This window comes from Sminthopsis crassicaudata, chromosome 3 (genome assembly GCF_048593235.1).
Source record: "Sminthopsis crassicaudata isolate SCR6 chromosome 3, ASM4859323v1, whole genome shotgun sequence".
In the NCBI taxonomy this organism is placed as follows: domain Eukaryota; kingdom Metazoa; phylum Chordata; class Mammalia; order Dasyuromorphia; family Dasyuridae; genus Sminthopsis; species Sminthopsis crassicaudata.
The window spans coordinates 116,319,251-116,347,011 of NC_133619.1; the positions used below are offsets into that span (position 1 = coordinate 116,319,251).

At 32.7% G+C, this 27,761-nt stretch overlaps 1 protein-coding gene and 1 long non-coding RNA gene across 10 annotated transcripts in view; one reads left to right on the forward strand and one right to left on the reverse strand.

The window, feature by feature from the left end:
* The window catches only part of PIBF1 (progesterone immunomodulatory binding factor 1), a 266,914-nt gene that overhangs the window by 176,517 nt on the left and 62,636 nt on the right, over positions 1–27,761 (forward strand). For 8 of the 9 annotated variants that reach the window (XR_012487776.1, XM_074299240.1, XM_074299239.1 and 5 more), the window contains one exon: positions 23,655–23,785. The exons of the other annotated variant lie outside the window; for it this stretch is intronic. Coding sequence is in view for 7 of the 8 variants with exons in the window: in XM_074299240.1 (XP_074155341.1) it covers positions 23,655–23,785 (131 nt within the window). In the remaining variant the exon portion in view is untranslated. The remainder of the gene's footprint in view (positions 1–23,654; positions 23,786–27,761) is intronic. 9 annotated transcript variants of the gene reach the window in all.
* Positions 1–27,761, reverse strand: part of LOC141560680 (uncharacterized) — a 181,157-nt gene that overhangs the window by 37,315 nt on the left and 116,081 nt on the right. The gene's annotated exons all lie outside the window — the stretch shown is intronic.

Genomic DNA, 27,761 nt, shown 5'->3' on the forward strand with positions numbered 1-27,761 from the left:
ATAAATTGAAGAAGTAAATAGAACTGTTAGCAGGCTAGTATAAATGCCTGTTTTTGGAGGTCTAAATAAAAAGTATGCATGGTAGCCCAGGGCATTCCGCAACATCAAGGGATGTTCTCACTTTTGGAACCAGATCAGTCATGTGTTGCAAGCCCAACCATATATGCCAGGTGCTTCCCTGAACCCAGCTAGGAGAGTCTTTCCCTTGCCATAGCATATCCACCTAGTACTAATCTGATAATTATAGAGTTATAGGCAGTCAAAAGCTAAGAGTGGCACTTGTAACTATCATTGGAGAGCAAGAAAAAGGGATCAGACCCATGTATAGAGAAAGCAAAAACCTCATGGAAGAGATAACAAGAAATAATCATATTCAAAGGACTAGTCCAAGAATGCCTGACAGAGATAAAAGAGGATGCAAGATAACTTTCTACTTCATTTCCAGAGTTTTCTGCAGGGTATTTAGATTGCATATAGTGCTAGACTTGGAGTTAAGTCCTGAGATAATTCTTACTAGCGATCGATCCTAGGCAAGTCATTTTACCTCTTTCAGCCTCACTTTCCTCAATCCTAAATATCATTGATAATAGCACTTAGAGTTATTGTTAGGATCAAATAAATGAGATTTTTAAAAAATGTAAAGCACTTTTCAAACCTCAGTGAATTATGCAAATGATAGCTGTTATTTTTATTAATTTATTTGTATGTGTATGTGTGTATGAGGGAAAGGTATTTTATACCTCTGATGATTTCCAAAATATTAATATGAATCAGATATTTTGAATGTTCTGAGTATTGGATCCTTTCTCCTTTTCTTCCTCTGTGACCTTAGAACATAGTAAGAATAGGTCAGCCTGGTAGTACAGTGGATAGAGCACTGGCCCTGGAGTCAGGAGGACCTGCGTTCGGAATGTGGCCTTATATACTTAATACTTCCTACTTGTGTGACAATGGGCAATTCATTTAACCCCCATTGCCCAAAAAAAGAACATAGTAAGAATATGAGTAAAGATAATTTTGCAGTTGATTTTAATTTTTATTCTAAGTAAATAGGAATTATATAGGTTCCTTTTTTTTTTTTTTAAGCATTGGGCCCAAAAATGCATGGAGAAAAATCTGTTGTAAACTATAACATAATTGATTTGCTAACCTGCCATTTCTTTGACTTTCTTCTTTTGAGCACTCTTAACATCACTCAAATTATTGTTCTTTGCATTTTTATCCAGAAGATCCATTTCTGAGGATTTTGTGATGAGCAGATGCTGTACATTTTACCTGAGTTGTTTTTTATATTTCAATTAGCCATAGGTCTTTTTTACATCATAATAACATCATATAAGTTATTTGTGTGGATCTTTGTGCTTTGAAGTCTTTTTTTTTTTTTTTTTTAATTCAGGAATTATAAATACAGAAAACCTATCAGTCTACTAAGTACTTTACAAGAACCCACATAATTAAAATATTATACATATATATATATTAAAATATTATATATATACAGTTAAGAGGAGAATTACTCCAATATTTCATGTTTATTTATACAGGTAGGATCTGTAGCAAATACCATGGCCGATGTGTAAAAATAAGCATATGAAAAATATTGAGACTCCATTAGCATGGAGGTTGTGGATTAGTCAACCATGGTTGACTCTTGGCAGATGTGAGCTATTGAGGAGAAGGCAGATACTGAAGAGATTTCAGATCTTGGGTTTGCCATAGAAGTACATTTTTAATCTAGATAAATAGCTTAAAGCTATAATTTATATATTTGCATATATTTGTAACTTTATATGTAATAAAACATTTTAATTAATAATTTGTATTTTTTAGGAGTATCACAGCTTTAAGTGAAATAGGATGGGAAAATGAAATGAAATAGTGAGAACATAACAGAGGATAAAAGAAGCTAGCTTCAGTTGTTCCCTCCACATCTTATCTTCTTATTAATTCTTCTCAACCCTGTGCAATCTAGCTTCTAGCCTCATCATTTGAGTGAAACTATTCTCTCTTAATTACAAAATCTGATGGCCTTTTCTCAGTCCTAATCTTTCTTGGCTTTTTTGTAGCATGTAACATAATTTTCTACCATTCTTTCTGGATACTCACCCCTGCCTTGGATTTTTGAACACTGTTCTCTTATCTGCTCCTACATATCTGACTAACCACTCCCAGTCTCCATTCTCCTTTGAACCTAAGGTGAAGTCCAAGACTTTGCCTTAGGCCTCTTTTTATTCTCCTCGTCTTGATCACCTCATCATGGGTTGCCTGTAGATTTAATTATTTTATATAGATGACTTGGAGATGTATATATTCATTCCTATTCTCTCCTTAGCTCTACTTCTAAAACCCCAATTCTCTATTGAACATTCCCAACTGGATATTACAGAGACATCTCAAACTCAACATTTCTAAAACTAAAATCAGCATTTTTCCCCTAAAATGTTCCACTCTTCCAAACTCACTTATTTATACTAAGGGATTCATCATCCTTCTTGTCCCCCATGTTGGGAACAATCATTCCCCTACTTCTCATTATTATCCTACAGATCTATCCTACATGGTCAATTGTCATATCTTATCATCTGAGCCTCTACAACATTTTCTTATCCATCCCATTCGGATATTTTTTAAAATCATACAGAAGGAACCAGTGAAAGATGTGAGATTGAAAGGGAGTCAGAAAGTAAGTGGTAGATGAAGAAACATGCTACAAGAATTCCATGGCTCAAGTAGAGGAGTACTTTACAAGTTATAAACTAGCCTTTAGATCTATCTCTTCCAGTCCTATATTGCCTGTCCTCAGGTAAAACCCCTAATGTAATAAGAGCTCACATTTATATGCAATTTTAAGGTTCAACACCCATGTACTAAACAGGGCTCCATTTTCATAACCAGATGCATTTAAGAGGATAGAATGCTTCTCCTTTGTTGATTTCTGGAATCAGTTGCTCACCAAATTAATCTTCTGTCCTCCAACACCCAAAGGCAGAACTCTGGCAATTTATCTGTCTTTTTAAATTCCCTACATTCGGTCTGCCTTTCAGGAAAAAATATGCTTCCTCCCTCCCTGATAATTGACAGACAGGACAAATTATACCCTGAAGCAATTCTGGTGATGACATAGAGTATCTCTACAAGAGATTTTGCTATCCTTCTACTCCACAACCCATCCTCCAACACTGCCTGACATTCTATATCAGAAGTTTTCTATTCAATTCTAATTAAAGGATCCATCATACCTTGTAATTATCATTACCTACTACAAAAACTGTTGTTGGTGTTAGAAATGTCAAGTTCTACAAGATGTACAGTAAATCTTCTAGGCAAGTTATAGCTTCTTTTAAGGAGTGACCCAACAAACTATTGAACTTCGGATTTGGCTGTCAGCAGCTCCCTTCAGTACATCCATCGCTTGAACCTGAATACCTTCCCTGGCCTTTGGCTGCCCCCTAGTGGCCACTTGCAGCACTATTGCCATTTGTACCATATTAACCCTTTATATATTGGGTGCATTTACTCATTCAAACATTTCCCTCTAGAGAGCTTGGATTAAAGTCATTAGATTTAGACTTCCTTTTCCTTTGGTTGGGGCTAGGGACATTGTAACAAAAGTTTACTCTTTGGCTCTCCTTTTTAAATCTTCCATGTATATTTCTTTCGTATAAAAGATATTTCAATTTAAATTTTAATTTATCTTACCTTAGTTACATTTTAGAGTTTGAGAATAATTTAGAAGATGTCATAATCTCCTTCATGGAAAGGGGAAGGCATCTTCATTCCTCTATGAGATTTTTGAAAGCAAATCAATAAAAATAATTTCCTAGATTGGTATCTTAGCAACTTTAAATAAGGGGATCAGGGTGGTAGAAAGAAGAGGTTCCATATACTCCTCCTGCATTAAAATTAAACAAAACAAAGATAAAGAGCAAACCAAACTGTTACCATGACAGCTGTTGTTCTTTAGCTCCATCTCTTCCCATTCAGGTTGTTTACGTTGCTGATGACTTCTGTCTAAACTTTGGTTCCTCTCCTGTCTATCTTTCTTGCCTTTAGTTACTTTACGTCACTGCATTTGCTTAAAACTTGAATGTTGTTGTTTAAATTTATAACTGCTTCTGATATTTTTCCTTCCCAGTCTTCTTGATACAGTCTCTTGTTTACACTTGAGCACCTCTATATTTAATCTTTAATTTCTTGCCTAGGATTTTAAATTGCTTTGGCCACAAATGAATAGAAGCAAGACAGGATGTTGGATTACTAATGCAAATTGTTGATCTCTTATGTTTTATGTTGATCTTATTAGCTTCCATCTCAAAATAATATTCTGATAATATCTTTGAGAAGATACCCACTTTATATAATCCCTTTATATAATTTTATAACCTTAATGTATTGTCTACAGATGATAATTTATGTTATGTAGGATGTTAACAATCCTATAAACCACAGGCTCTCCATATTTGTAGATTGAGCTGTAAGACCTATTTGTGATCAGTAGTCTTTTCTATAATACTATTATGCAAAGAATTTTCTTTAACATAATTAAAATAATTATTTGCAAAATATGGAACTCTTCAATACTCTGATTTTTATTATCATGGCTTCATCATTAGATTCTGATGGCCTTCATTACCTCTTCTTCATCTCCCCTGTCCCCCAATCAGTCCTTCATACCACAACCAAATTAATATTCTTCTTGCACAAATTTGACTATTATTAGTTCCCTATTCAAAAACCTCAAGTGTCTGTATTCTTCCTCCCAAATAAAGTTTAAAGCTATTAGCCTTTTTATTGCCTTCTCATATACTGTATATCCCTTCAACGAAATTCACGATTTAATGATTTTAATTTTTTTTTGTTAGTGCTGAATTTGGAATTAAGAATTTGGATTTCTATTGATCTATGTGATATTGGACAAATCACTTACTCCCTCTGGGTCCCAGTTTCTTTTTTTATAAAATAAGTGCATTGAGATCTCTAAGACCCCTGCCAATTCTAAATCCATGATATTTTTAGCCAAAATAGATTACTCTGTTCCAGGAATATATTCCCACATTTGTGCCTTTGCTCCCACTATTCATTTAAACCTGAAATGCCAAGCCCCTACCTCTAATATATTGAGACTGTACTTATCCTTCATGACCAGACCAAAAGCCAATTTATCTATGCAGCATTCCTTGATTCCCAAGTCTGAAATTATCTTTCCCTTTTCATAATATGTGCTTCACTTTTTACCTCTTTCATGTTCTGATTCTCTTGTATTTTGCATGCTGTTAATTTTTATATATCTTATCTCTCCTATTAAATAAAGTATAAGCTACTTGAAAACACAGACCATATCTTATTTATTTGTATAGCTCCCTCAACAATTTTTTCAATGCTATCCAAATGCTAATGAGATGAATCATGGTATAATAGATAGAGGGGCTGGCCTTGAAATTGGAAAGTCTTGAATTGAAGCCTCTGATACATACTAATTCTGTGACCATACAATTTATTTAATCTCTCAATTCCACCAGGCATCTCTCTAAATCTCTTAAGTTACAAGTTGCCAGACTTTATATACCAGAGATCCAAATTATATCCTCCTTATCTCTTTTCCATCCTTCTCCCCCACCCTCATCAAAAAACATTTCTCATGGTTGTTGGATTTTTACTTGCTTACACAGAAGTGAATTGTTTTCCTATGTTCTCCATATGTCTATTCAGTTCAGAAGTGTTATTAACAAACATTTCTTCAGAATAGACAGACTTCATCAAAGAATATCATTAATGGTATTTCTGTCCTGCCATTAACATTAAAGGTAACTTGATTTTGATAGAATTACTTCGGAAGATAGATGAATACTCTTTTAACATTCCCAAATGTCACAAAATGTGTGGCACTGCCACAAACTGAACCTCTTTTTCTCAGCCCCACTTTTTATCATGTTGTACTCAGAGATGTGGCCAATCTATTCAAACCTAACATCTCTCCTAGGAAAGCTTTATTTACTTGGCCTTGTGAATATACTATAAAACAAAAATGAGGTCATTCTGTCTTTGGAGAGGTATGCAGGCAGAAGTATGAAAATTCACCAAAATTTTGCATTTTCAGTTACCATTTGTTTATTTTGTTCTTTAAGATCAAAGATAACCAAACAAGCTATTTGGAGAATTAGAATATATAATTTTATTTTAATCAGATATTACTTTCTCTGAATTATAAGTATAAAATGTTGACATAAGAAAGAAGTAACAGTTTTACAGAAAGTACTGGAAAGTTTCAGATATAACCAGTTCTCATCAATAACTTTAGAGTCTGAGTCATTCATTACATATATGATTTCTGAGTCACAAATTACTAAGCTTTCTTACAAGGAAACAGCTTACTTAGTAATCACGGGCAAAGCTGAACATGAATTATTGCTGAACATTTTGTAAATGACAACCGTTGCTAGACAACTAATATCTAAACCATTTTTCAGTGAGGTGTTTTGTGATACTTTAAGTGTCAAAAGTTCTTCCCCGAAACAAAATTCAGTTATCTTTCTAAATGCTGATATAATTTTCTTTATTAGTCTAATTTACCTAAGAATTATCACAGTCTTTAGATACTAAATTTTTTTATTTCATAAAGATAAATTACTTATGAGGTAGTCTTCCATTCTAATAAGTAGGCTAAGTTCATTTAAGGTAGTTAAAAAAAAAAAAACAAACCTCTAAATTATCATTTTAATTGCTTCACTGATTTTCTTTAGTAACTTGAATATGAAGCAGAACTAATAATAATAATTTATATCATATACATAAAAGTATTATTTTCAAGGTAACATACTATCACTAAAGTACTATAAATACTAAATAAATAATTATTATAACCTTGTTTACCAAACATTGTAGCTGGGATGAATATGCACTAAGCAAAAGAGTTTTATTTGGCACAGATACCTATCTTATTTGCTCATTTTATGTACTTAGAAAAAATTTAATCAAATTGATCAAGAATTAAGTAATCATTTTAAAATTTAAGAAGAAAATCTAGGGTTTATATTCATTTAAACTCTTATGTCCTAAATGTTTTTCTCATAAATTGAAAAATAAATAATAATTAGGTCAGAAGAATATTACAAACAATATAAAACAAGTATATTCTTATAACCAGCAATGATATATTATTTGTACTTTACCATAGAAAAATAAACTAAAGGGTTGTATATTAAAGGCATCTTTGTTATTTTTTCTTTATTATTCTTTTAGATCTTAATGTATAATTTTAAAAGTTAACAAACATTTCACAATGAGAAATTGAATCAAAATAAGGTTAATTCTTATCAATTTTTAGTGTTAATGAATTAGAATATATCTTCCCAAAATCCCCACTATAGTATTCTACTGCCCTTAACAGAAAATCATTCATACTTCACTTGAAGACCTCTAGAGAGAAAGGATTGATTGATTAAGAGACTGCTATGATCCAGGAACTAATTAAGCACTTTATAAATATTTCATTTGATCCCTACATAAGTGCTATGATATAATCCATTTTACAGATGAAAGAACTAAAACCAAGTAACTTTCCCCAAGTAACAAAGCTAGTGTTTGAGGCAAGATTTGAACTCAAATTTTCATGACTACACATCCAGCCCTCGATTCACTATGCCAGGGGGAACCCACTAAATTCCCAAAGGAGCTTTTACTACCTATGGATTGCACAAATAAAGTTTTTTTTTTTTACATCAAGCCTAAATTTGCAGTTTCCAGGTTTCCTGTTTTCACCTTCTGGACTCAAGAAGTTTCTGTTTAATTTTTTTCTACATGTCTTCAGATATCCCAAAATCTTATTTATTATTTCTCTGGGCTAAACATCCCAATTTCCTTCAGTTAGTGCTTGTATTCATTTTCTTAAGTCCCTTATTCATCCTGATTCCCCTCTTCTGGAAACTCTTAAAATATCAATATCCCTCTTAAAATATGGCATCCAGAAGTGAGCAAAATAGTCTATGTATAGAGTGCGTTTAACAGTGAAATTCACATTTCACACAGTCTGGTCATTATAACACTTTAATGCAGCATAAGATCCCAATAACTTTTGTGATTAACTCAGTCTTGACTCATATTGATTACGTGGACTACTAGCCTCCTCAAATCACTTTAAAATAAATTTCTGTCCAATTATACCTTTTTCCTTTCTTGTACTTGTGAAGATGATCATTAATTTTTTTTATCATTCTGACTTGTCTTGATCTTTTAAGATCCTGATTCTTACATCCCTGTTATCTTTTCTTTAGGGTTTTTTTTTTTGTTTGTTTGTTTTTTTGTTTTTTTGTTATAAGCACATTGTGAAGGGTGCCATCTATGCCTTCTTTGGAATGGGACTGGACCTAAGAACTCCTCAGATGAAATTCCTTTGTGGAATATAGATTAGCACCTTCACAATACTTTATGGTCTTAAAGTATATTTGAAGCCCTGAGAGAACAAATGACTTGTCCAAGTCAAATTTGTTGTTCAGTTGTGTCGGATTCTTCTTAATTTCATGGACCATAACTTGCCAGACCCTACTATCCTCTACTCTCTCTTGAAGTCTATCAAAAAATGTTTGTTTTTTACTTAACACTATCTATCCATTTCATCCTTTGCTGTTTTTTTCCCTTTTTCCTTTTGCCTTTAAACTTATCTAATGTCAGATCTTTTCCAGTGAGTCCTCACTATGTGGCCAAAGTATTGAAGCTTTAACTTCAGTATTTGACGTTTCAGTGAATAGTCATAATTAATTTCTTTATGTATTGACTGATTTGACCTCCTTCCTCTCCAAGAGACTCTCAAGTGTCTTCTCCAACATCACAATTCTAGAGAATCAATTCTGCATCACATACCATTTTGCCGTAGATTTCCTTCTAAGCAGCATCTCTTTAATTCAGTGTCTCCAATCACTGCCTACAATGATTTTGAACTCAAGAATATAAAATCTAATACTGTTTCCATTACTTGGGGAAAGTAATCCCTTACAAGAAATGAATTAGCTCCCATAGAGTTCTAACCACTCATGCTAAAAAGACAAAGACCAATGTTGAACAGTTCTATAAAGACATACAAGACCAAATAACACCCCAAAAAAGATTTCACATTCCTCATAGGATTTTGGAATGCTAAAGTAAGAAATCAAAAGATAACTGGAATAACAGGCAAATTTGGGCTTGGATTGCAAAATAAAATTTTGTCAAAATCACCCATTGGACATAACAAACACTCTTTTTCAACAATCCAAAAGATGACTTTATACATAGACATCACCACAAGGTCAATATGGAAATCAGATTGATATTATACTTTTCAGTCAAAGTGAAGAAGCCCTATACAGTTAAACAAGACTGGTATTGACTGCAGTTCTTATTGCAAAATTGAGATTTAAATAGAAAGAAGTAGGGAAAACCATCAGATCTTATAGATATAACCTAAATAGCATCCATTATAAATATGAAATGGAGGTCATGAATAGAATTAAAGGATTAGATCTGGTAGAATGCCTGAAGAACTATGGACAGAAGTCCACAATTTTATGCAAAGAAAAAGAAGAACAAGAAAACAAAATGTCAGGCTGATGAGGCTTTATAAATACCTGAGGAAAGGAGAGCAAAAAGGGAAAGATATACCCTTGGTCAAATAGCCAGTATTTTTCAAGGGGGTTTCTGAACCCAGGTTTTATCACTATTCCTATGCTGGCTAAGCCAGGATACCTTTGTGCAAGTCATTAATAATAACATTTAACATTTGGTGAGCCAAAGACAATTCCCTGAGATATTCTAGAGACTTCTCTCCATATAGACACTAAGCTAATCTTTTAACACATTACTTCCTTCCATGGGCTCTGGTTCAGCTATACTGATCTGTTTGCTATTTCTCACACCTAAAATGTTCTTCCTCCTCACTTCTGCCTCTGAGATTCCCTAATTTCTTTTAACATTCACCTGAAGTGCTCAAGAATAAAACCTTTTATGCTCCTTCCAATTGCTGAGACCTCTCCCTATAAGGCTAGTTTCCATGTGCTCATTCATCTTCCATGTACTAATTTAATTTTTTTCCCCAGTAAGAATATAAACTCCTTGAGGGCAAAGATGATTGGTTTTTGATTTAAGGTTAAGGAGTTTTGTTTGCTTTTGGCAACCCAGCATTAGCAGAGTACCTGGAACATCAAAAGTGCTTCATAGATGAATCAAAACTTGTTGATTAGTTAATTCATTGCTATATATTACTAATAAAATATATCTCAGACTGAAAGCAGAGATGGATAAACAAGTATTTCAAGTGTTCTATATATGCTAACCTTCAATAATGTTTTCTCGTATAAAACAGTTATAATCCTGCTTTTGATTTTTAAATAGTTTTAGTTTAGCCACAAGAAAATTAATATTATATAGTCAAAAGTAAAAACAGATGAATAGTACAAGCATTTCAAATGTTCTATAAATACTAGCCCTCAATAATAAATTATTTTTGTATAAAAGTTATAATTTGTCTTTGATTATGTTTTTATATTATTAAAAGTTAAAATGGTATTCTAGAAAATATTTTAGTTTAACTACAAGAAAATTAATATAATATATTGAATTTTTTCAAGCAATTCAGAAAACTTAAGACTATCTATGTAAGAACAGCTTTTGGGGGCAGCTAGGTGGAGCAATGGATAGAACATCAGCCCTGAATTCAGGAGGACCTGAGTTCAAATGTGGTCTCAGGCACTTAACACTTCCTAGCTGTGTGACCCTGGGCAAGTCACTTAACCCCAGCCTGGGGGGAGGGGGAAGAATACCTTTTTGTATAATTTCCTTGGGTATTTTATTTTATTTCCTGCTAACACAGTTTGATATTTTTATTAAGTACACTCACATAATTTCTTCAGTTTTGTAAAAATTTAACCATAGATTTGTTCGAAAAGAAAAATAGCCATTCCACCTCTGGCAAAGTTTGGATAGGGAAGCTGCTCTTTGTCAGCTCTTCAGGCATCTATGTGAGCATCGATTTTTTCTTAGTTATCATTTTCTACTTCACTCTTTTGTCAAAGAAGAATGAAAAATTTTAAACCTGCCAAGAGAGGCACTAAAGGGATATTACCAAACTTACTCCTCCCACCACACTGTTGGCACATTTTTCATTTGGTATCTATATATACAGCTTTATTTTATGTTTTCACTGCTTAAAGGAAGCTAAGATATGTAAAATAGTAGATAAACAATAAAATTTCTTTGTGATGTTCACTGTCCTTTCATGATGATATCAGATTTGAAGGAGGAAGAGGAATTCAAAGAGAAAAAGGAAGAAAAGAAGGTTAGAATTAGCATTTATTAAAACTATGTTAATACATTACAAGTTCTAAGAACTAAAGATATAGTTAAAAGCAAAATAGTCCCTGACCTCAAGGAACTTTTATTCTAATTGAGGAAAACAACAAATATCAAGGAGAGCTGGAAAGGGAAGTGGAAGGGGAGATAAAAGGTTTTCCGGACAGTCTAAAGTGGCATGGATATTTGATTTTAGACTAGATAAAGTAAAAGCTTATTTCTCAGAACCTAGAGGATCTCAGATTCTTTCTCCTTTCTACCCCAACCAACCATATGTTTTCCCTACCTTTTTCTCCAAAGACAATTACCCTATGAGTTAAAATATTAGAGAAAACTGATTTCCTTTTTAGAATATTTACCAAATACAAACATTTAGCAAAATGAACAGACTTTGGGGGGGGGTGTTTTTTTTTAAGGAATGGGAAGCGGGTCCTATTAGACCTATGTAGTCATGCAAAACAAATTCCTATGTTAGATATGAGAAAGATAGAAAAAAAGGGAAAAGAATATAAATTAAAAAGATAAATGTTTTGATCTTCACTCTTAAGTCCATCATTTCTCGATCTGGGGGTGGATTACATATTTGAATCAAGAGTCCTATGGAATTGTGATTAGCCTCTATGTTGAACAGAATTCATAAGACTTTTAAAGTTGATTATTTCATAATGTAGGGTTTTTTTTGTTTTGTTTTTACAATAATTGCTATTATTGTATGATTTGTTTTCCTGGTTTTGTTCATTCATACAAATCTTTCCAGGTTTTTCTGAACACAGCCTCTTCTTCATTTCTTATACCACTCTAGAATTTCATCCCACTTGATCAGCAATTTTCCAAATAATGGGCATCACTTCAATTCATTGCCACCATAAAAAGAACTGCTAAAGATGTTTTTGTACCTAGAGATCCTTTTCTTCTTTCTTTGATCTTTTTCAAGTATAGATTTAATAGTAGGAACAGTGGGTAAAAGGTTATACACAGGTTAATAGCTTTTTGGACATAGTTCCAAATTACTTTCCAGAATAGCCATACTATACCAGCAATGCAAAAAAGTCCCTTTTCCCATAGAACTTTTGAATTTGTCATTTTCCTTTTTTTTTTCCTACATAGCCAATCTAAAAGATGTGAGGTGTCAGAATTGTTTTAATTTACATTTCTTAATTAATGGTGATTTAGAATAGTTATCATGTAACTTTTGATCATTTAAATTTCTTCTTTGGATGACTGCTTTGTTTCATGTTTTGTATGCTTACTGAGTAAGATGTGACTTCTATTTTTTATAAATTTGAATCAGTTTCCTAAAGATTGTGTAAGTGAGCACTCTACCAGATAATTTTACATTAAAAAAAAGTTTTCTCAGTTAACTATTTTTCTACTTTTCTACTACATTGGGGTTTTTCTATTGCAAAAATGCTACGATTTTGTGTAATCGCAATTGTCCTTTTTATCGTTTGTGATCCACTCACTTCCTTATTTAAAGATACTTCCTAACACTTTTTCTGTTTACAGATTTAAATTTCTTCCTTGTGCCTATAATATATGATATGATCTTTTAGATCTAAGTTATGTATCCATTTGGAGCTTATATTGGCATATATCAAGAAATGTTGACCAAAGTCTGATTCTGACAGACTACTTTCCAGTTTTCCAAGAAGTTTTCATTGAATAGCAAAAAGGTCCATTTAGTTAAATTATAAAGCATGAGAGCAGATAATGCATAATAAGTCTAGAAAAGTAGGCTGGGGGCCAATGTGAAGAATTATTTAATATGCTTAAAGCATAAACTATGTTTTAGGACTATAATGAGAATGTTTTGTTTTGTTTTGTTTTTTTAATTTTGTGAATAGTCCTGCTCTACTTTTGATTTTTTTAGATTATACCTGAAACATTATGTTCAATTCTGTATGTCATAGTTTAGGAAGGACATTGTAAAGTTAAAAGTGTCTAGGAGTTGTTCTTATCTTGAGGGTTGTGAACTTTTTAAAAGAATTGTTATTTGTATATCAACGTGATTATTTCGATTGTTAATATATATTTTTTCTTTTATAATCCTATATTTCTTTTTATATATTTAAAAACAATTTTTTGGGTTTTGTTTTGTTTTTGTTTTTGTTTTTCCTGAAAAGGGATCTGTTGTCACCATATTATAGAAAGGATACATCATGTAAAAAAAAATTAAGATCTCCTGATCTAGAGTGACATGAATATCTAAGATAGGAATAGATGAGGATCATTTAAAAGAACTAAAAATGTTTAACCTGGAGAAGAAAAAACAGTAGCAATGTATTTATAGTTGTCCTCAAGAGCTTTGAAGGACTTTTGTGAAGAGGGATGAAACCTCTTCTGCATGCCTAAAAAAGACAAAATTAGAAACAATGGGTAAAAAAAAATAACAAAGGTGTAGATTTATATTCAATATCAAGGAAAACTTTCCAGCAATTAGTTAACCAAAAGTTACATGTACTGACAAGTCTGATGGTCTTTTTTCCTTCTTTATATTTCTTGATCTGTTGCTTTTGACACTATTGACCACCCTCTTCTTCTAGACAGTACTTCCCTTTTGGACTTTCATGACACTACTTTTCCTGATTCTCTTTCTAAATGTCTTAACACTCCTTCTCAGTCTCCTCTTCTGGTTGATCAACTATATCACACCAGCTACAGAATCATGGAACCATAGACCATATGGTAGGAAGAAGCCTTAGAGGCCATCCTGTCAGTTACTTTTCTCACTTATAAGGTAGAAAGCAATTAAGTGACTTCTTCAAGATCCATCTATGCACTAAATTACCCAGCCAAGACTCAAGCCCCGCTTGTCTGACCCAAAATCCAGCTCACATGGACTTCTCTTAGAGACAAAGTTCCTTTGCAGCTTTCCCTGAAGAAAAAGAGCTGCCCTCTCTTCTTATGAGCAGCAATAGTTTTGAGCCTCTTTCCCATATCTTATATATTTGCAGTGTCTCTCATTTGAGCCTGCTGGACAGAAAGGCTGTGACACCATAAAGGAAGCTGCTTGGATTCAAAGGTTATAAGATAGATGCAAATGGTAGCATCTTACTTCAGTGTACTTGTATTTCTGGGATATTTGTTGCTCCAGGCAAAATTTCTTTCCCATTTTCCTTTGGGAGAGAAGGGACTGAACTTCCCATAATGACCTCTTAGCTCTAGGAAAACTCAAGAAGTTAAGCATGGGTAAATCTTCAATTACCAAGGAAGGAAAAAGAAATCTTCTTAAAAAAAAAGTTTCACAGGAAAAAAAAATGTTTCCCTATAAAGAATCCATGGGAAATTGGTGTCAAAAGGTTTAATCAATCACATAAGCAACTAGATGGAGTATGACACTTTTCTTCAAGCCCCACTAGCTCTCCAAATAGAAAATCACAAAAGAGAAACTATGTCAGATGTAGAGCAATTACAGTTGTTCCAGTATTGCTAATAAAGCAAGAATCCTAACAAAATTCCTTGTGAATTAACAGTGAAAACTTCCAAACCTTAACTCTCCTTCCGCATCATTCTCCCAGCAAGATATACAAACTGACCATAGGATTGTTGTGCTTTGAGACCTATTCTGGGACTTTTCTATTACTGTAGTTTCTGCCAACTCTCCTTGCCTTTGCCCTTCCCCCAGCATCTAATTGCAATTCCCTTCAATTTTGTCCAGTCAAGTAGAGAAGAGAGTGGTTATAGGAAGGGGAAATTGATCTTTTGTACTACCTAAAATAGTCCCTCAGTTAAGGAACATCAAGGAAGCAAAATTCTCCCCAAAATAACCATGCTACCCTCATCTAAGACATAAAAATTAGCATATGTTGATTTAGTTTATCCAGAAAACTAAAGTAAGGAGAAAACTAAGGCAGAAAGCCAGTATGCATGGCTACACTGAATGGGGGGGGAGGGACTCTAGATATGTCCAGTCCTATCCCCCCAAAAAATTACTTAGAGAAGGGAACCCAAATTAGTTCCCCAACATGAAATGAAGTTGACAGCTTTGAAGTCTAACTCTGCAGAAAACTCAGCATCAAAAACAAAATAGACAGAAAATTAGTAAAAGAGGATATATATGAGAAAAAAAATGGATCACCAAATGTCTGAGGAGTAAGAAGAGTCAATTAAAAAACTAGAATACTAACATAGATATATAGATATATCAATAGCAGGAAAGATGCTGAAATTAGAAAAGATTAGTACCAAGATATCTAAGAGTACAAACATTTCTAAATAAATATTACAAATAAAGCAAATTATTGCAATCAAGAGCATGTAAATTTTGTTTTCTTATCCAATGTCATTTTTTCATTTTACTGAATTCTTTGATTCCTTCACATTTAAAGTTATGAGATTTATGTTTTCCTCCATTTGTCTCTTAACTTTTCATGTATTATGATTCTTTTTCCTCTCTTATGCTGTAAAGCTTAGTATGTTCCTTTCATTATTGTATTTTATCTTTTTTTTAAGATGGCCTTATTTCTATCAGCTCTATTCTTATTTCTGGTACCTCCTCCCATTTGTTACCCTTTTCTCCTTTAGGATTTTATTTAGTAATTCTTTTTTTTCTCTTCTGTTTTTATCTGATTAAATAATTCTTCTACCTTTTTTTTCCCCTCTCAATTGGTCACATAAATACCCCTTTCCTCTCCTCCATTTCAACTAGTCCTGTTCATTGCCTTTTTAATTGTGTGTGTGTGTGTGTGTGTGTGTGTGTGTGTGTGTGTGTGTCCTTTTCCCAAAAAGGACTTTCTCATTCTCTTCACTTTCCATCTTCTCTTTCTGTCTATTCTAGATCCTTATTCTCTGATTGAATAATTATCTGATCCTTTTCTCTGGATTGTTCATGAAGTCAAAACTTTTGAGGCATACATTCTAGGCCCTCTTCCCTAGGTTATTTTTGCCACTGTCTTGCAGAGCTTGCCTTACAGTTTCCCCTTGTCCACAGTAGCTCTTTTCCAGAACAATGCCAATTATTGCAGGTTTCAGAGAAGACATTGCCCCTTGGTAGGATCCTTCCCCAATATGTCCCTAACCATGCAGCCCAGAATTAAACTAGTTACCTTTTCCTCATTTGTCTCAAAATCTCCCTTCGAACTTGCTCTTTCACTCCCCCAGGTGCTGATTGCCCTATAGGATTTCCAACTCTACTCCCACCCACCACCTTATATCCTAGTTCCCAAGATGGAAAGCATAGACTCTTCAAACACCAAATCCCCAAGATCCCACCTCATATAAGATCCTCATCTCCCTTCTCAGATCATTTGTCTTTACACAAAGGAGCATTCATCAGTGAAACTCTCCTACCATAATTACAGCCTTTACCTTTTCAATCCTAATCTCCTTCCTCTTCACCCATTCTCCTGTAAGCTCTTTGCTTTTTGGAGACCATAAGAGTCACTTTTCCCCTCATTCTTGCCTTTGATTTGACCTATTCCATCACATACTCCCTTCTATGTCCCTGCTTCCTTTTTCCCTTTCACGTAATAAACTAGTACCACAAAACAAACATTGATTCACCTGTAGGCAGAGTATTGCCAGACTTTGTCCATAATACTATAGATCCATCTCTTCACTGTTACCAACATCTGTCTTCCACCTGTTTTTTGTATACATTTAGAAAGAATTGGTTTCTCTGCTATCACTCTCGCTGTCCTTGACTGCCATGTTTATTTACTCCTCCTTCATTGCTGTTGTTGGAATTTTTGAGAAGCAAATAATTTCTTCAGTTCTGGTATTTTTTCTAAAAATGGTTCAGTGTCTTTTCATTATTGGACATCTATCTTTTTCATTTATGATTAAGCTCAGATTTGCAGGGCAGGTTATCCTGGGCTCCATTTTTCCTTTCCCTCCTATGTTTTATAGTGATCTAGTATAGTTTTGTACTTTATTCCATTCCCTCCTATTTTTACATTAGTACAGAACAGTTTTGCACTATTTGAATTTCTTTTCCTTTGTATTTGAAGGTCTTTGTCCTGTTGGCTTGCAGAACTTGTCATTTCTGAAGTAAATTGTTAAATTTAACCACTGTGTATCTTAGAATTTGTAGACTTGGGAGGTTTTTTTTTTTTTTTTTAGAGGCATTCTTTGATTTTTTTCAATTGGAATTTCATTTTCTTTGTTCAGAGATAGTGGGCAGTTCTCTTCTGTTATTTCCTTCATTATGGTGTTAAAGTTTTTTGTTCTACCATGTTCTTCTGAGAGCCTTGGAGTTATCTATATATTGATTTTTTGAAATCCATATGTTTAGCTTACATGGTTATAATATTTTTTTAATAATTCTTTTTTTGGCTTCTTTTAGATTGTCATTTCTATGTATTTGCTTTCCCAATCTATTCTCTTTTTTGTTTCTTTGGTGAGAGTTTCCATTGCAAATTGCAGGTTTTCTATTTTTCCCATTATTGTGCTATGCAGACAGAAATTTTGTTCTTAAATTTTTCATTCTCTTTTGAGCCACACAGGAATAGTATATTGTGGTTCCATATTCTCAATATCTACAGAGTCCTCTTTGTCATTAAGTGTTGGGTCATTTTCCTTTGTTTTACAGTAATTATTCATAGATAACTGAACTCATTTACGAGATATAATACCATGTTTCCTTCTGTTGTTAATATTTTCCTAGTTTTATCTGCTTATGTTCAAGATCTTTTGAGTTTTTTCTTCCTTAGGTCTTTGCTATTTTCAGTCTCCGCCCCCTCCCCCCCCCCCATCCTCTACTTTGTGATTCTGACTATGATGGTTTCCTTGGGAACTAGATCTCAAAGCAGCATAGCCTCTTCCTATGCTGGGCAATTAACAGTTTAGCAGCCTAGGTCTCCGCTCCCAACTTACTTTATAAAGTTGGACAGATCTGGCACTAGCTTGATGCCAAGTTCTTTCCTTCCATCAACCCCTCAAGTATATAGTGTATTTTCTTGTTCTATTCTGCTTCCTCTCTCTCTCACTTCTCTGATCTAGCATCAGTAGCTCTGAGATACTACTACCATGATATATAACCAAAACCAGCAATTTGGAGAACTCTGATGGCTGGCTGTCACTCAGCATGTAAAAACCTGTTCCTGAAGGGCCACTCCTGGCAGGATTGTCTGTTGCAGGCCAAGTAAACTTCTGCAGCCTGAATTTAGGGATTTCCATAGTACAGGAACTGGACTGTGGGGTTGAGTTTTGTTGCAAGTTCCTGTATCAGTTATTTGAGTCTGCTAGTGTAGCCTTGCTGCCAATAGTATGGGAGATAAGAAGGTGCCTAGTGAGCTCAGGGACAGTAAGCTTAAATTCATAAATTTTTTTTAACCATCTTTTTGGATTCTGGGTGTCCTAGATTATGGAGAGACATGCCTTAAATCCCTTCTGAAAGAAGATTCCCCTGGCAAGTGAAAAACAATCCTGATTGACAGACATTTAATGAGGAGGTGTCTTTATCTCTTCCTGCTGAGTACAGTGACTTAACCATGAAATTCAGCAGCCTCAAGGAATCTGGGCAAGGGAAAGCCTTCTCCATCTGGATCTCTAGCTAGTTTTTCCTTCATGAGTAAATTGCCCTAAACTCTAATGGAGGGGACCAAAGACTGAGGGTTCCTCTGGCAAAAGGCGTGGCCTGGCATCTATTTATAGTCTAAACAGAAATTAGTTCTCCCCACTTGGGCGAAGTTCTGTCCAAGAAACAAGTACCTTGAAAGCTAGGAGCAAATCTCATCACTCAGTCATGCCTTTCTGAGACTGACAGATCTTTTCAGGAAATGGATTTTAATAGAAATAAGAGGAAAAGAGGTATATCACAAAATAATTTTGCAAAACTCTTTTCCCCACCCCCTCCCCCCTAGATAGCAAATAATCCAATATATGTGAAACATGATAAAAATATGTTAAAATATGCTCACATTTTTACAATTACCTTACTGCACCAGAAAATCAAATCAAAAAGGAAAAAAATAAGAAAATAAAATGCCTAGTAAACAACAACAAAAAGAGTGAAACTGCTATGTTATGGTCCACACTCAGTTCCCATAGTCCTCTCTCTGGATGTAGAAGGCTGTCTTCATCACAAGGTTATTGGGACTGGCCTGGATCATCTCATTGTTGAAAAGGACCTAGGCCATCAGAATTGATCATCATATAATCTTGCTGTTGTCATTTACATGATCTCCTGGTTCTGTTCATGTAACTCAGCATCAGTTCATGTGAGTCTCTCCAAGCCTTTCTGAAATCATCCTGCTGATCATTTCTTATAAAACAATAATATTCCATAATATTCATGTAGATATTTCTTCCTAGTCTTTCATCCCCATCTTCTGATGTTTCTGGCCTCCTTCTAAGTCTTAAGTAAAACTTCCATCTTCTATGAGAAAACTTTACTGACTCCCCTTAATGTTAGTGCTTTCTATTTCTTGATTATCTCTACAGGGTTATTCTTTATGATTTTTAATATATTTATTTTTGCTTGTCTCCCCCATTAAACTCAGTTTCCCAATTTTTTACAAATATTTTCAATTTAATTTGTTATGTATTTCCCAATTACATGGGGAAAATTTTTTTAACATTCTTATTTTTTTTTTTTTTTTGAGTTCCAAATTCTCTTTTCCTCACTTATCCCCCTTTCTTGAGAAGGCAAATAATTTTGTATTGATTGTGCATGTATCATGTGAAATATATTTCTACATGAGCCATGTTAAAGAAAATACAAACTAAAAAAAGCCTCACAAGAAAAATAGTTTAAAAAGTATGCTTCAATTTGGATCAGTTCTTTCTCAGAAGGTTTATGGCATTTATCATGATAATAGGTCCTTTGGAATTGTCTTAGATCATTGTCTTGATCAGAATCCCTAAGTCTTTAATAGTTACTCATTCTTAACATTGTTACTGTGTTCTGCTCACTTCAGTTTGCATAAATTCCCTCAAATCTTCCCAGGTTTTTCTGAAACCATCATTATTTCTTATAACACAGTCACAAGCCTTCTGCCATTCACCAATTGATGGGCATCCTCTCAATGTCCAATTCTTTGCCACCACAAAAAGATATTTTTGTAGGAAAAAAAAAATCTAAAAAAAAAATTTGTAAAGCAGAGACTGTCTTTTAACTTTTTTTGTATACCCAGTGCTTAAGACAGTTCTGGCACATAATAGGCGACTAATAAATGTTTTTTGACTGGGTAATTTTTATATGAGCTTTTATTTAGGCCATTTACCCATTTATGTTGGTATACGGTATTGAAATGTTGGTCTAAAACTAATTTCGACCAAACTGATAGTTTTCCTAACAATTTTTGTCAAATTATGTGTGATGTATCCTAATTAATCTATGATAAATAATAAAAGAAAACAATTCTTATAGTCTCCCAATAAGAATCTCCCAAAGAGAAGGGGAGATACCAAGTTAATGCAAAGAGAGAGTTGACAAAATAATACTCCCCAGAGTGGAATGGGAGATGGAAACCTTATAATGGTTCTTATTTGTAAGGAGTTGATATATAGGAAGATCACTTCCACTGAGTAAGGAACTTATTAGACTTGTTATCAGACAAATCAAAAGCAAGAACTCAGTGTAAACAGAGATAAACAAGGGAGTTACATTTTCCTGAAAGGAAACAACTAGGATCTAAATTAATAGAGGAAAAATTAATTGAATTGTAAAAAAATACTAAAACAATAATAATAAGAGATTTTAATATTTTCTCAGAACTATAGAGAAATTCAACCACAAAATATATAATCTAATAAATTGGTAGAGAAAAGAGAGCAAAAGTATTAGAATATCTTCTGAATGGAACTCTTTTAAGAAAAATACATATCCTGAGTGCCTCATGACACCTTTATAAATATAAATTAGTATACAGAGGTAATACAAATAAATGTAAAACTGCATAAATCATAAATATTTCCTTGCCATTCCATGCTGCTATTAAAAATAGTGGTCCAACCAGGGAATAAATATACAAACCCAAATGGAGACAATAATGAAATCCTAAATAAGCTGGTCAAAAAGCAAATCATTGAAATAGTAAATATATGAAAAATAATGAAAAAAAAGTGATTGGGGGGAATCTCTGCTATACTGCTGAAAGAGTCCTTAAGAGAAAAAATAGATATCCCTAAAAATTATACATTAATAAAACAAGAGTGTTAGTGAACTGAATGTGCATTTTAAAAATTAGAAACCCAGGAAACAAATCCAAGATAAATAGAAAAGAAGAAATCTTGAAAATTATAGAAAAAAATTAATAAATTTAGAACCATTTTTTTAAAATCCTATAGAAAGAATAAACAAAATGAAAGGCTGTTTCTTTGGGAATAAAAACCTAATAAAATTATTAAATTTTTAGCCATGCTGATTCAAAAAATGGCAGAAAATCAAATCAATAAAATAGTATATGAACCCGGTAAAATCATGCAGCAACAAAAAAATCACAGCAAATTCACAATAATTTTTTTAATTAAACTTAATATGAATATTTAAATACTAATTAAAATGAGAACACAAAGAAATAAAGAATTGTCTTCAAAAATGCAAAATACTCAAAGTAACATAACAGCAAAGAGATTTTATTAATTTAATCTTGGAAAGGAAATATAACTATAGCTGTAAAGAAAATACAAGTGAAAAAAAAAATCCTAATTCCTAAACAAAGGAAGAGCAGAAGTAATAGAACTCAACCCAGCATTCAATGAACCAGAAAACAGAAATTTCTTTTTTTCAGACTTATTCCATACTATTTTATTTTTTCAGATGCCTGCAGAGATAGTTTTCAGCAGTCACCTTTATAAAACAATGTGTTCCAAATTGTTCTCCCTCTTCTCCCTCCTCAAGACAACAAGCAATCCAACATAGATTAACCAAAAACATGAATTTCTTAGGAAAGAATTCTCTAGTTTATAATAACTGCTAAGAAAACTAGGAAAACTCTGGCAGAACTTAGGCTTAAACCAGCATTTTATGCCATCTTTCATAATAAATTTAAAATGAATATGTGATCTGAATATTAAGATAATATTTTAAAAATTAGAAGAGAATCTTCTTCGGACATGGTTAGGAGACAAATTCTTATTCAAACAGGAGATAGAGGCAATTACAGAAGAAAACATTGATAATTTGATTATGTGAAATTAAAAAACTTGTTAGTAAAATAAATGCATATAGAATAAGAACCAGTAAAATAGGGTTGAAGGGTAAATCTTTGTGTTTTGGATAAAGATTTGGTATCCAAAATATGTAATTCATAGAAATATATAAGATCAAAAGCTGTAACCTAGTTGATAGCAATAAATAATTGTTTAAAGAAAAATTGTGAACTATTAAAATAATTAAAAAAGAGTGTACCAAATGACTGTTGATAAAAGCAAGTCAAAACAGTGAGGTTAAACAAAAGACAAATAAGTATAATTTGGGCTTATATTGATGTATATAAATGTATATGTGTGGGTTATAAATATCAATGTATATATATATATATATATATATATATATATATATATGTATGTGTATATATACATATGTATGTATGTATGTATTATATATGTTCATGTAGAATGTATCCACACTTAATTGTTGTGGAAAGGGGGAAGGGTAGGGAGAATAAAATAAAAGTACACTGCAGAGAATAAAAGGAAACCTACCAGGAAGCAAAGAAAAGGAAGACAAGAATTATTGTTTTGATTTAATATACGCTTTCTGGAAAGAAATTTGGAAATCATGCAAATAAAGTGGCTAAAGTGCTCATATTCTTAAACCCAGTTTTCAGTACTAATATATATCCCAGGGAGGCCACTAACAAAAATTCCACATAGGCTATTTATAATAGCACTTTTTGTATTAACTAAGAACTAGAAATAAAGCAGCTATATGAATGTAACAGGATATCATTGTGCTATAATAACAAAACTGATGAATACAGAGAAGCATCAAAAGATTTACATGAACTAATACAAAAGTAAACAGAACCAAGAAAACAATATATGCAATGACATTGGCAGTATGCAATTTTAATGGAAAAAATCATAAAACAATTGAAAATGCATGTTTAAAAATTATAAGACAAAATTAATTCTAAAAAGATTTGAGAAGATTCCTCCCCAGCCCCTTTGAAAGGATGGGGGATAAAATTATTCCAAGAGTGTTTCATTGACTTTTTTTAGATTTTACTGATATTTTTGGCTTCCTTTTTTTATTTTAAGAAAATCATTTCTTATAGTGATGGCTTAATATGAGGAAGAAGGGAAGTCACTGGGGAAAATGTAAATAATGTAAAAATATTAAACATTTTTAAAAAATGTTTTCAAGTAGATTTAGCTAATCTTTTAATATATGATTGCAACTTGTCCCATTTATAAAAATTTTAATGTAACGATCTCTTTCTCTTTAGCTTGAAAGAGCCAATTCCTTATTAGACCAAACACAGCAACCGTATAGATATCTCATTGAATCTGTTCGTCAGCGAGATTCTAAGATCAATGAACAAAATGAACGTATTTCGCAACTTGAAATGGATGTCAGGTAAAACAGCTAAATATATTTCTATTAGAATAATGGGAACATTATTAATATAAAATGTCATTATAAAAATATCATGTTTAAATGTTATTGAACAAAAATATGAATTGTGAAATGAAGGTTTTTGAATGACTTAAATTGGTATTGGATTTGCTTTCAGACAATAAAGTGACACTTATAATAAGCATCAAAAATGATCAGAAACTTATTATAAAAATAGAAACTCAGTCTAATAGATTCAGATGAGAGATTTTGATCTGTGCTCTCTAAGGAGAGATAAATATAATTATTCTAGAATAAGAAGGAGAGGTACTTTCTGCTACTATTTAGTGTGTCAACTTTGCTTTAAAAATACTTATAAAAGAATAAAACTATTAACATTTAGCAAAATTTACATTCTGCAAATGAATTAATAGGCCTTCTCTTCAATTTCCCTATGTTCATGATTAAAAAAAAAAAATCCCCCAAACAGGATTAAATTATGAAATTGGTGTCTTATTTGATATTATAAACAATTAACTTATCCCATTTATGATCTCTTAAATATTTTTCAGTTGAATATGACATATTTATTGAGCACCTGTATACCCCTTTGACTTTTCTCTCTTACCTTGCTAATTCTTGCCCTGCATAACCTCCATACTCAATTCAGTAAATATTTCTCCTGAAGTGAGGAGTTTCTGTAGAGAATTAAGAAACCATACTAATTTGATGCACTACAAACTCACACTATTTAAACTGAACTAGACCCTTACCAGCTGCATGCATTCAAAAAACATTTACTAAAATACCTGCTCTGTACCCTGCACTTTTCTAAACTAGAGAATACACAAATATAAGATATGGTTCTTTTATTCAATGGACTGGCAATTTAGATTGTGCGTAAATAATACTGCGTATTAGTTTAGGACAAATGGATTTCAGTAAAGAGAGGAAGAATTATAGAATTTGAGATGCTTAAAAAGAGTAAGGTTTATAATTGTCCAAAGTATGATAGTTCATCAAATAAAAAGAAAAGACCTGCCATGTAGTAGTGATGACGAATCTGAGGTCTTAATCCCATCACAACTTCACCCTCTCTTATGTCTCTAATTTCTGTTGGTTCTTAGATCTCCAGAAATTATTTGCTCTCAATCCTGCTATAAATTACCACTCCCTTTATTACCAAACCTTTCAAAATACTTTATTTGTATTCACTACTTTTTCATAATCCATTCAGTCTTTAATGCCTTTTAATCTATATTCTGTTATTGTACTCAGTTTGCCATTAATTTTGAGACAATTGGTGGCCTAGTGAATCTATCACTGACCTGGAATCAAAAAGATCTGAGTCAAATCTAGCATCAGATACATATTAGCTATGTAACCTCGGGCAAATCATCTGACTTCGGTTTGCCTCGGTTTCCTTCACTCTAAAATGGGAATAATAATAGCATCCATTTTTTGGAGTTATTGTAAAGATTGAATGAGATAATATTAGTAAAAAGCCCTTAGCATAGTACCTGGCACATAAATACTTATTCTTCCTCTTGCAAATGCCAAATTCATTGCCAGCATGGCTTCATCAAGAATAAGACACATGCCCTGACTTTTCTGGCACAATATGAAAAATGCAAAAATATGTTTAAAAGGATTATACATGTATAATCTATATCATATTGCTTGCTGTCTTCAGGAGGGAAGAGGTAAAGGAGGAAGGGACATAAAATTTGTAACATGAAATCTGACAGGTATGAATATTGAGAATTATCTACATATATTTGGAAAAGTAAAATACTGTTGAGAAGAAAAAATAAAATATGTGTGACTGGAGAAAAAAGATGGGTCAATCAAGAAGCCAAAGTGAATAGTAACAGGGAGTCTATGTGATTCATTAGTATCCATGCAGTATGAAGAAAAGTCAGGGAAAGCCCCCTGAATATTGAATGGGTCTCTGTATCAAACTTATAAGAGGACATAGATGAAAGTTAAATAGGATAGAAAGATATGAATTGGTTGTGAATAGCTGATATGGAGTGGTGTAAGTAGAAATAAGTTTATTAATTTGGGATGAGCAATTCCATTTTGTTTTGTGACTTAATTATTTGTTATGTAACCTGAATTGTTTTTGTTTTGTTTTGTTTTGTTTTTTTGTTTTGGGAGCTTGGGAGTTGGGGCTTTTTTGTTTGGGGGGAGGTGGTTGGTAGTAAGACTTAAATAGTATAATGTATGTGTCTCAAATCTAGTAAATAACTGATGAGAAAAAAAATCTTTTAAAAAAACAGAATAAGACAATGACAATCTAATTTCCTTTTTTTAATAGGCTTACAAAAATGGTACATTAAGAGAATTCTAACTATATAGTATAACCAGACTTTATTTAGTAAAGCATTTGAAGAAGCTTCTCTTATTGAACTTGAAGTAAAAAAGATCAAATGAGTTTACATGGATCAGTTTATATGGATCAGAATTGTTTGAATGAATAGATCCTAACAATAATTAGTAAGGAATGGGTCAATGTCATTTTAGAAGATCTCTAGTGTAGTCAGCATAGGATTTGCTGTTGAACCCTAAACTGTTCAGTATTTTTATCCATAGCTTTAATGAAGTTGTTGTCATTCTTTTCAAATTTACAGATGGCACAAAATGTATGACTAATAGTTTGAATGATGGTATCAGGTGCAAAATCAGATAGCTGGAACCAGTGATTTCCCAAGTCCCTTTCAGCTCTAAACTCTTTGATTCACCAATCAAACAATGGACCAAATGTGATGAAGTGTAATTTAATAGGGGTAAATGTAAGATCCTACATTTGGATTCAAAAAAATCAACTACATAAGCATTTGATTGGAAAAGCGTAGCTAGAAAATAGTTTTATCTATGGCTAGGATCAGTTGGAGGGGAAAAAAAAAATTACCATAGGGCTTGATAATGTTTTAACACATTCTTTCACAAAACCTTATCTAATACTCGCCAACTGGGTAGAATCTTTTTGTTTTTGAAATCTCCATTAACACTTAATTTTAACCATTTTAATAGGATATATCATAATCTGCTTTTTATAGTTATTTTTAAGATCTATAGAATTTTTTCTATGGAAGAGACTTTAGAGGTTATTCACCATTCTCCTTATTTTATAGATGAGAAAACTGAGTTTTAAAGAACTTTTAACTGACTGACCCAATTTCAATACCACATCTCACAATAAAGCTGGTACTCTTAACTGAAACCTTCTTACTGCTAATATGTTGCTGCTGTTGTTTTTTTAATCTCAGTTGACTCCTCATTATATCATGGTTTGCATTTATCATAAAATCATTATAGAATGTTAGCACAAAAATGAACGTTTGAGCTAATCTAATCTCAATTCACACACACACACACACACACACACACACACACACACACACACACACACGGAAATAAAGAGTCCCAGAAATGTTGAAGGACTTGATCAAAGTCACAAAGCTAATTTATTAGAGTCAAGGCTAAAACATGAATCTCCTTATTCCTAATCCACTCCTCTTTCCACTATCTTGTTATCACCCTTTTATTTCCTTTGTTAAATTGAAGCAGATAATATACCTTTTTCACTTTTGTGTCCCATAATTCTCATCTTAGTTCTGACATAAGTGTTTAGTGAATATTTTTTCAATTGAACTGAAAACATAATTGATCATTTTTAGTGCTCTTCAGTTAAAATTAAAAGGTTTAACTTTGTGTACAAGAAAAAGATTCATCTGGTTTTAATTTCTCTCAGTTTAGTCGCTGGCTTTTAAAGTTATTCAACGATTACAATACTTATGGGAAAGAAAATTATTACAGGGATGAAGATTGAAAATTTAAAAAATAAAAATAAAACAGAAAAAAAAAGTTATTGAATTCAGGTTTCCTGAATTTCCTTGTCAGCACTATAAATGTACAGGCAGTTATTCTACTGATATACTTCTCTTTAATATCAAATGTTTTTGCTGTTAGACTTTACTTTGTTCCCTTTACC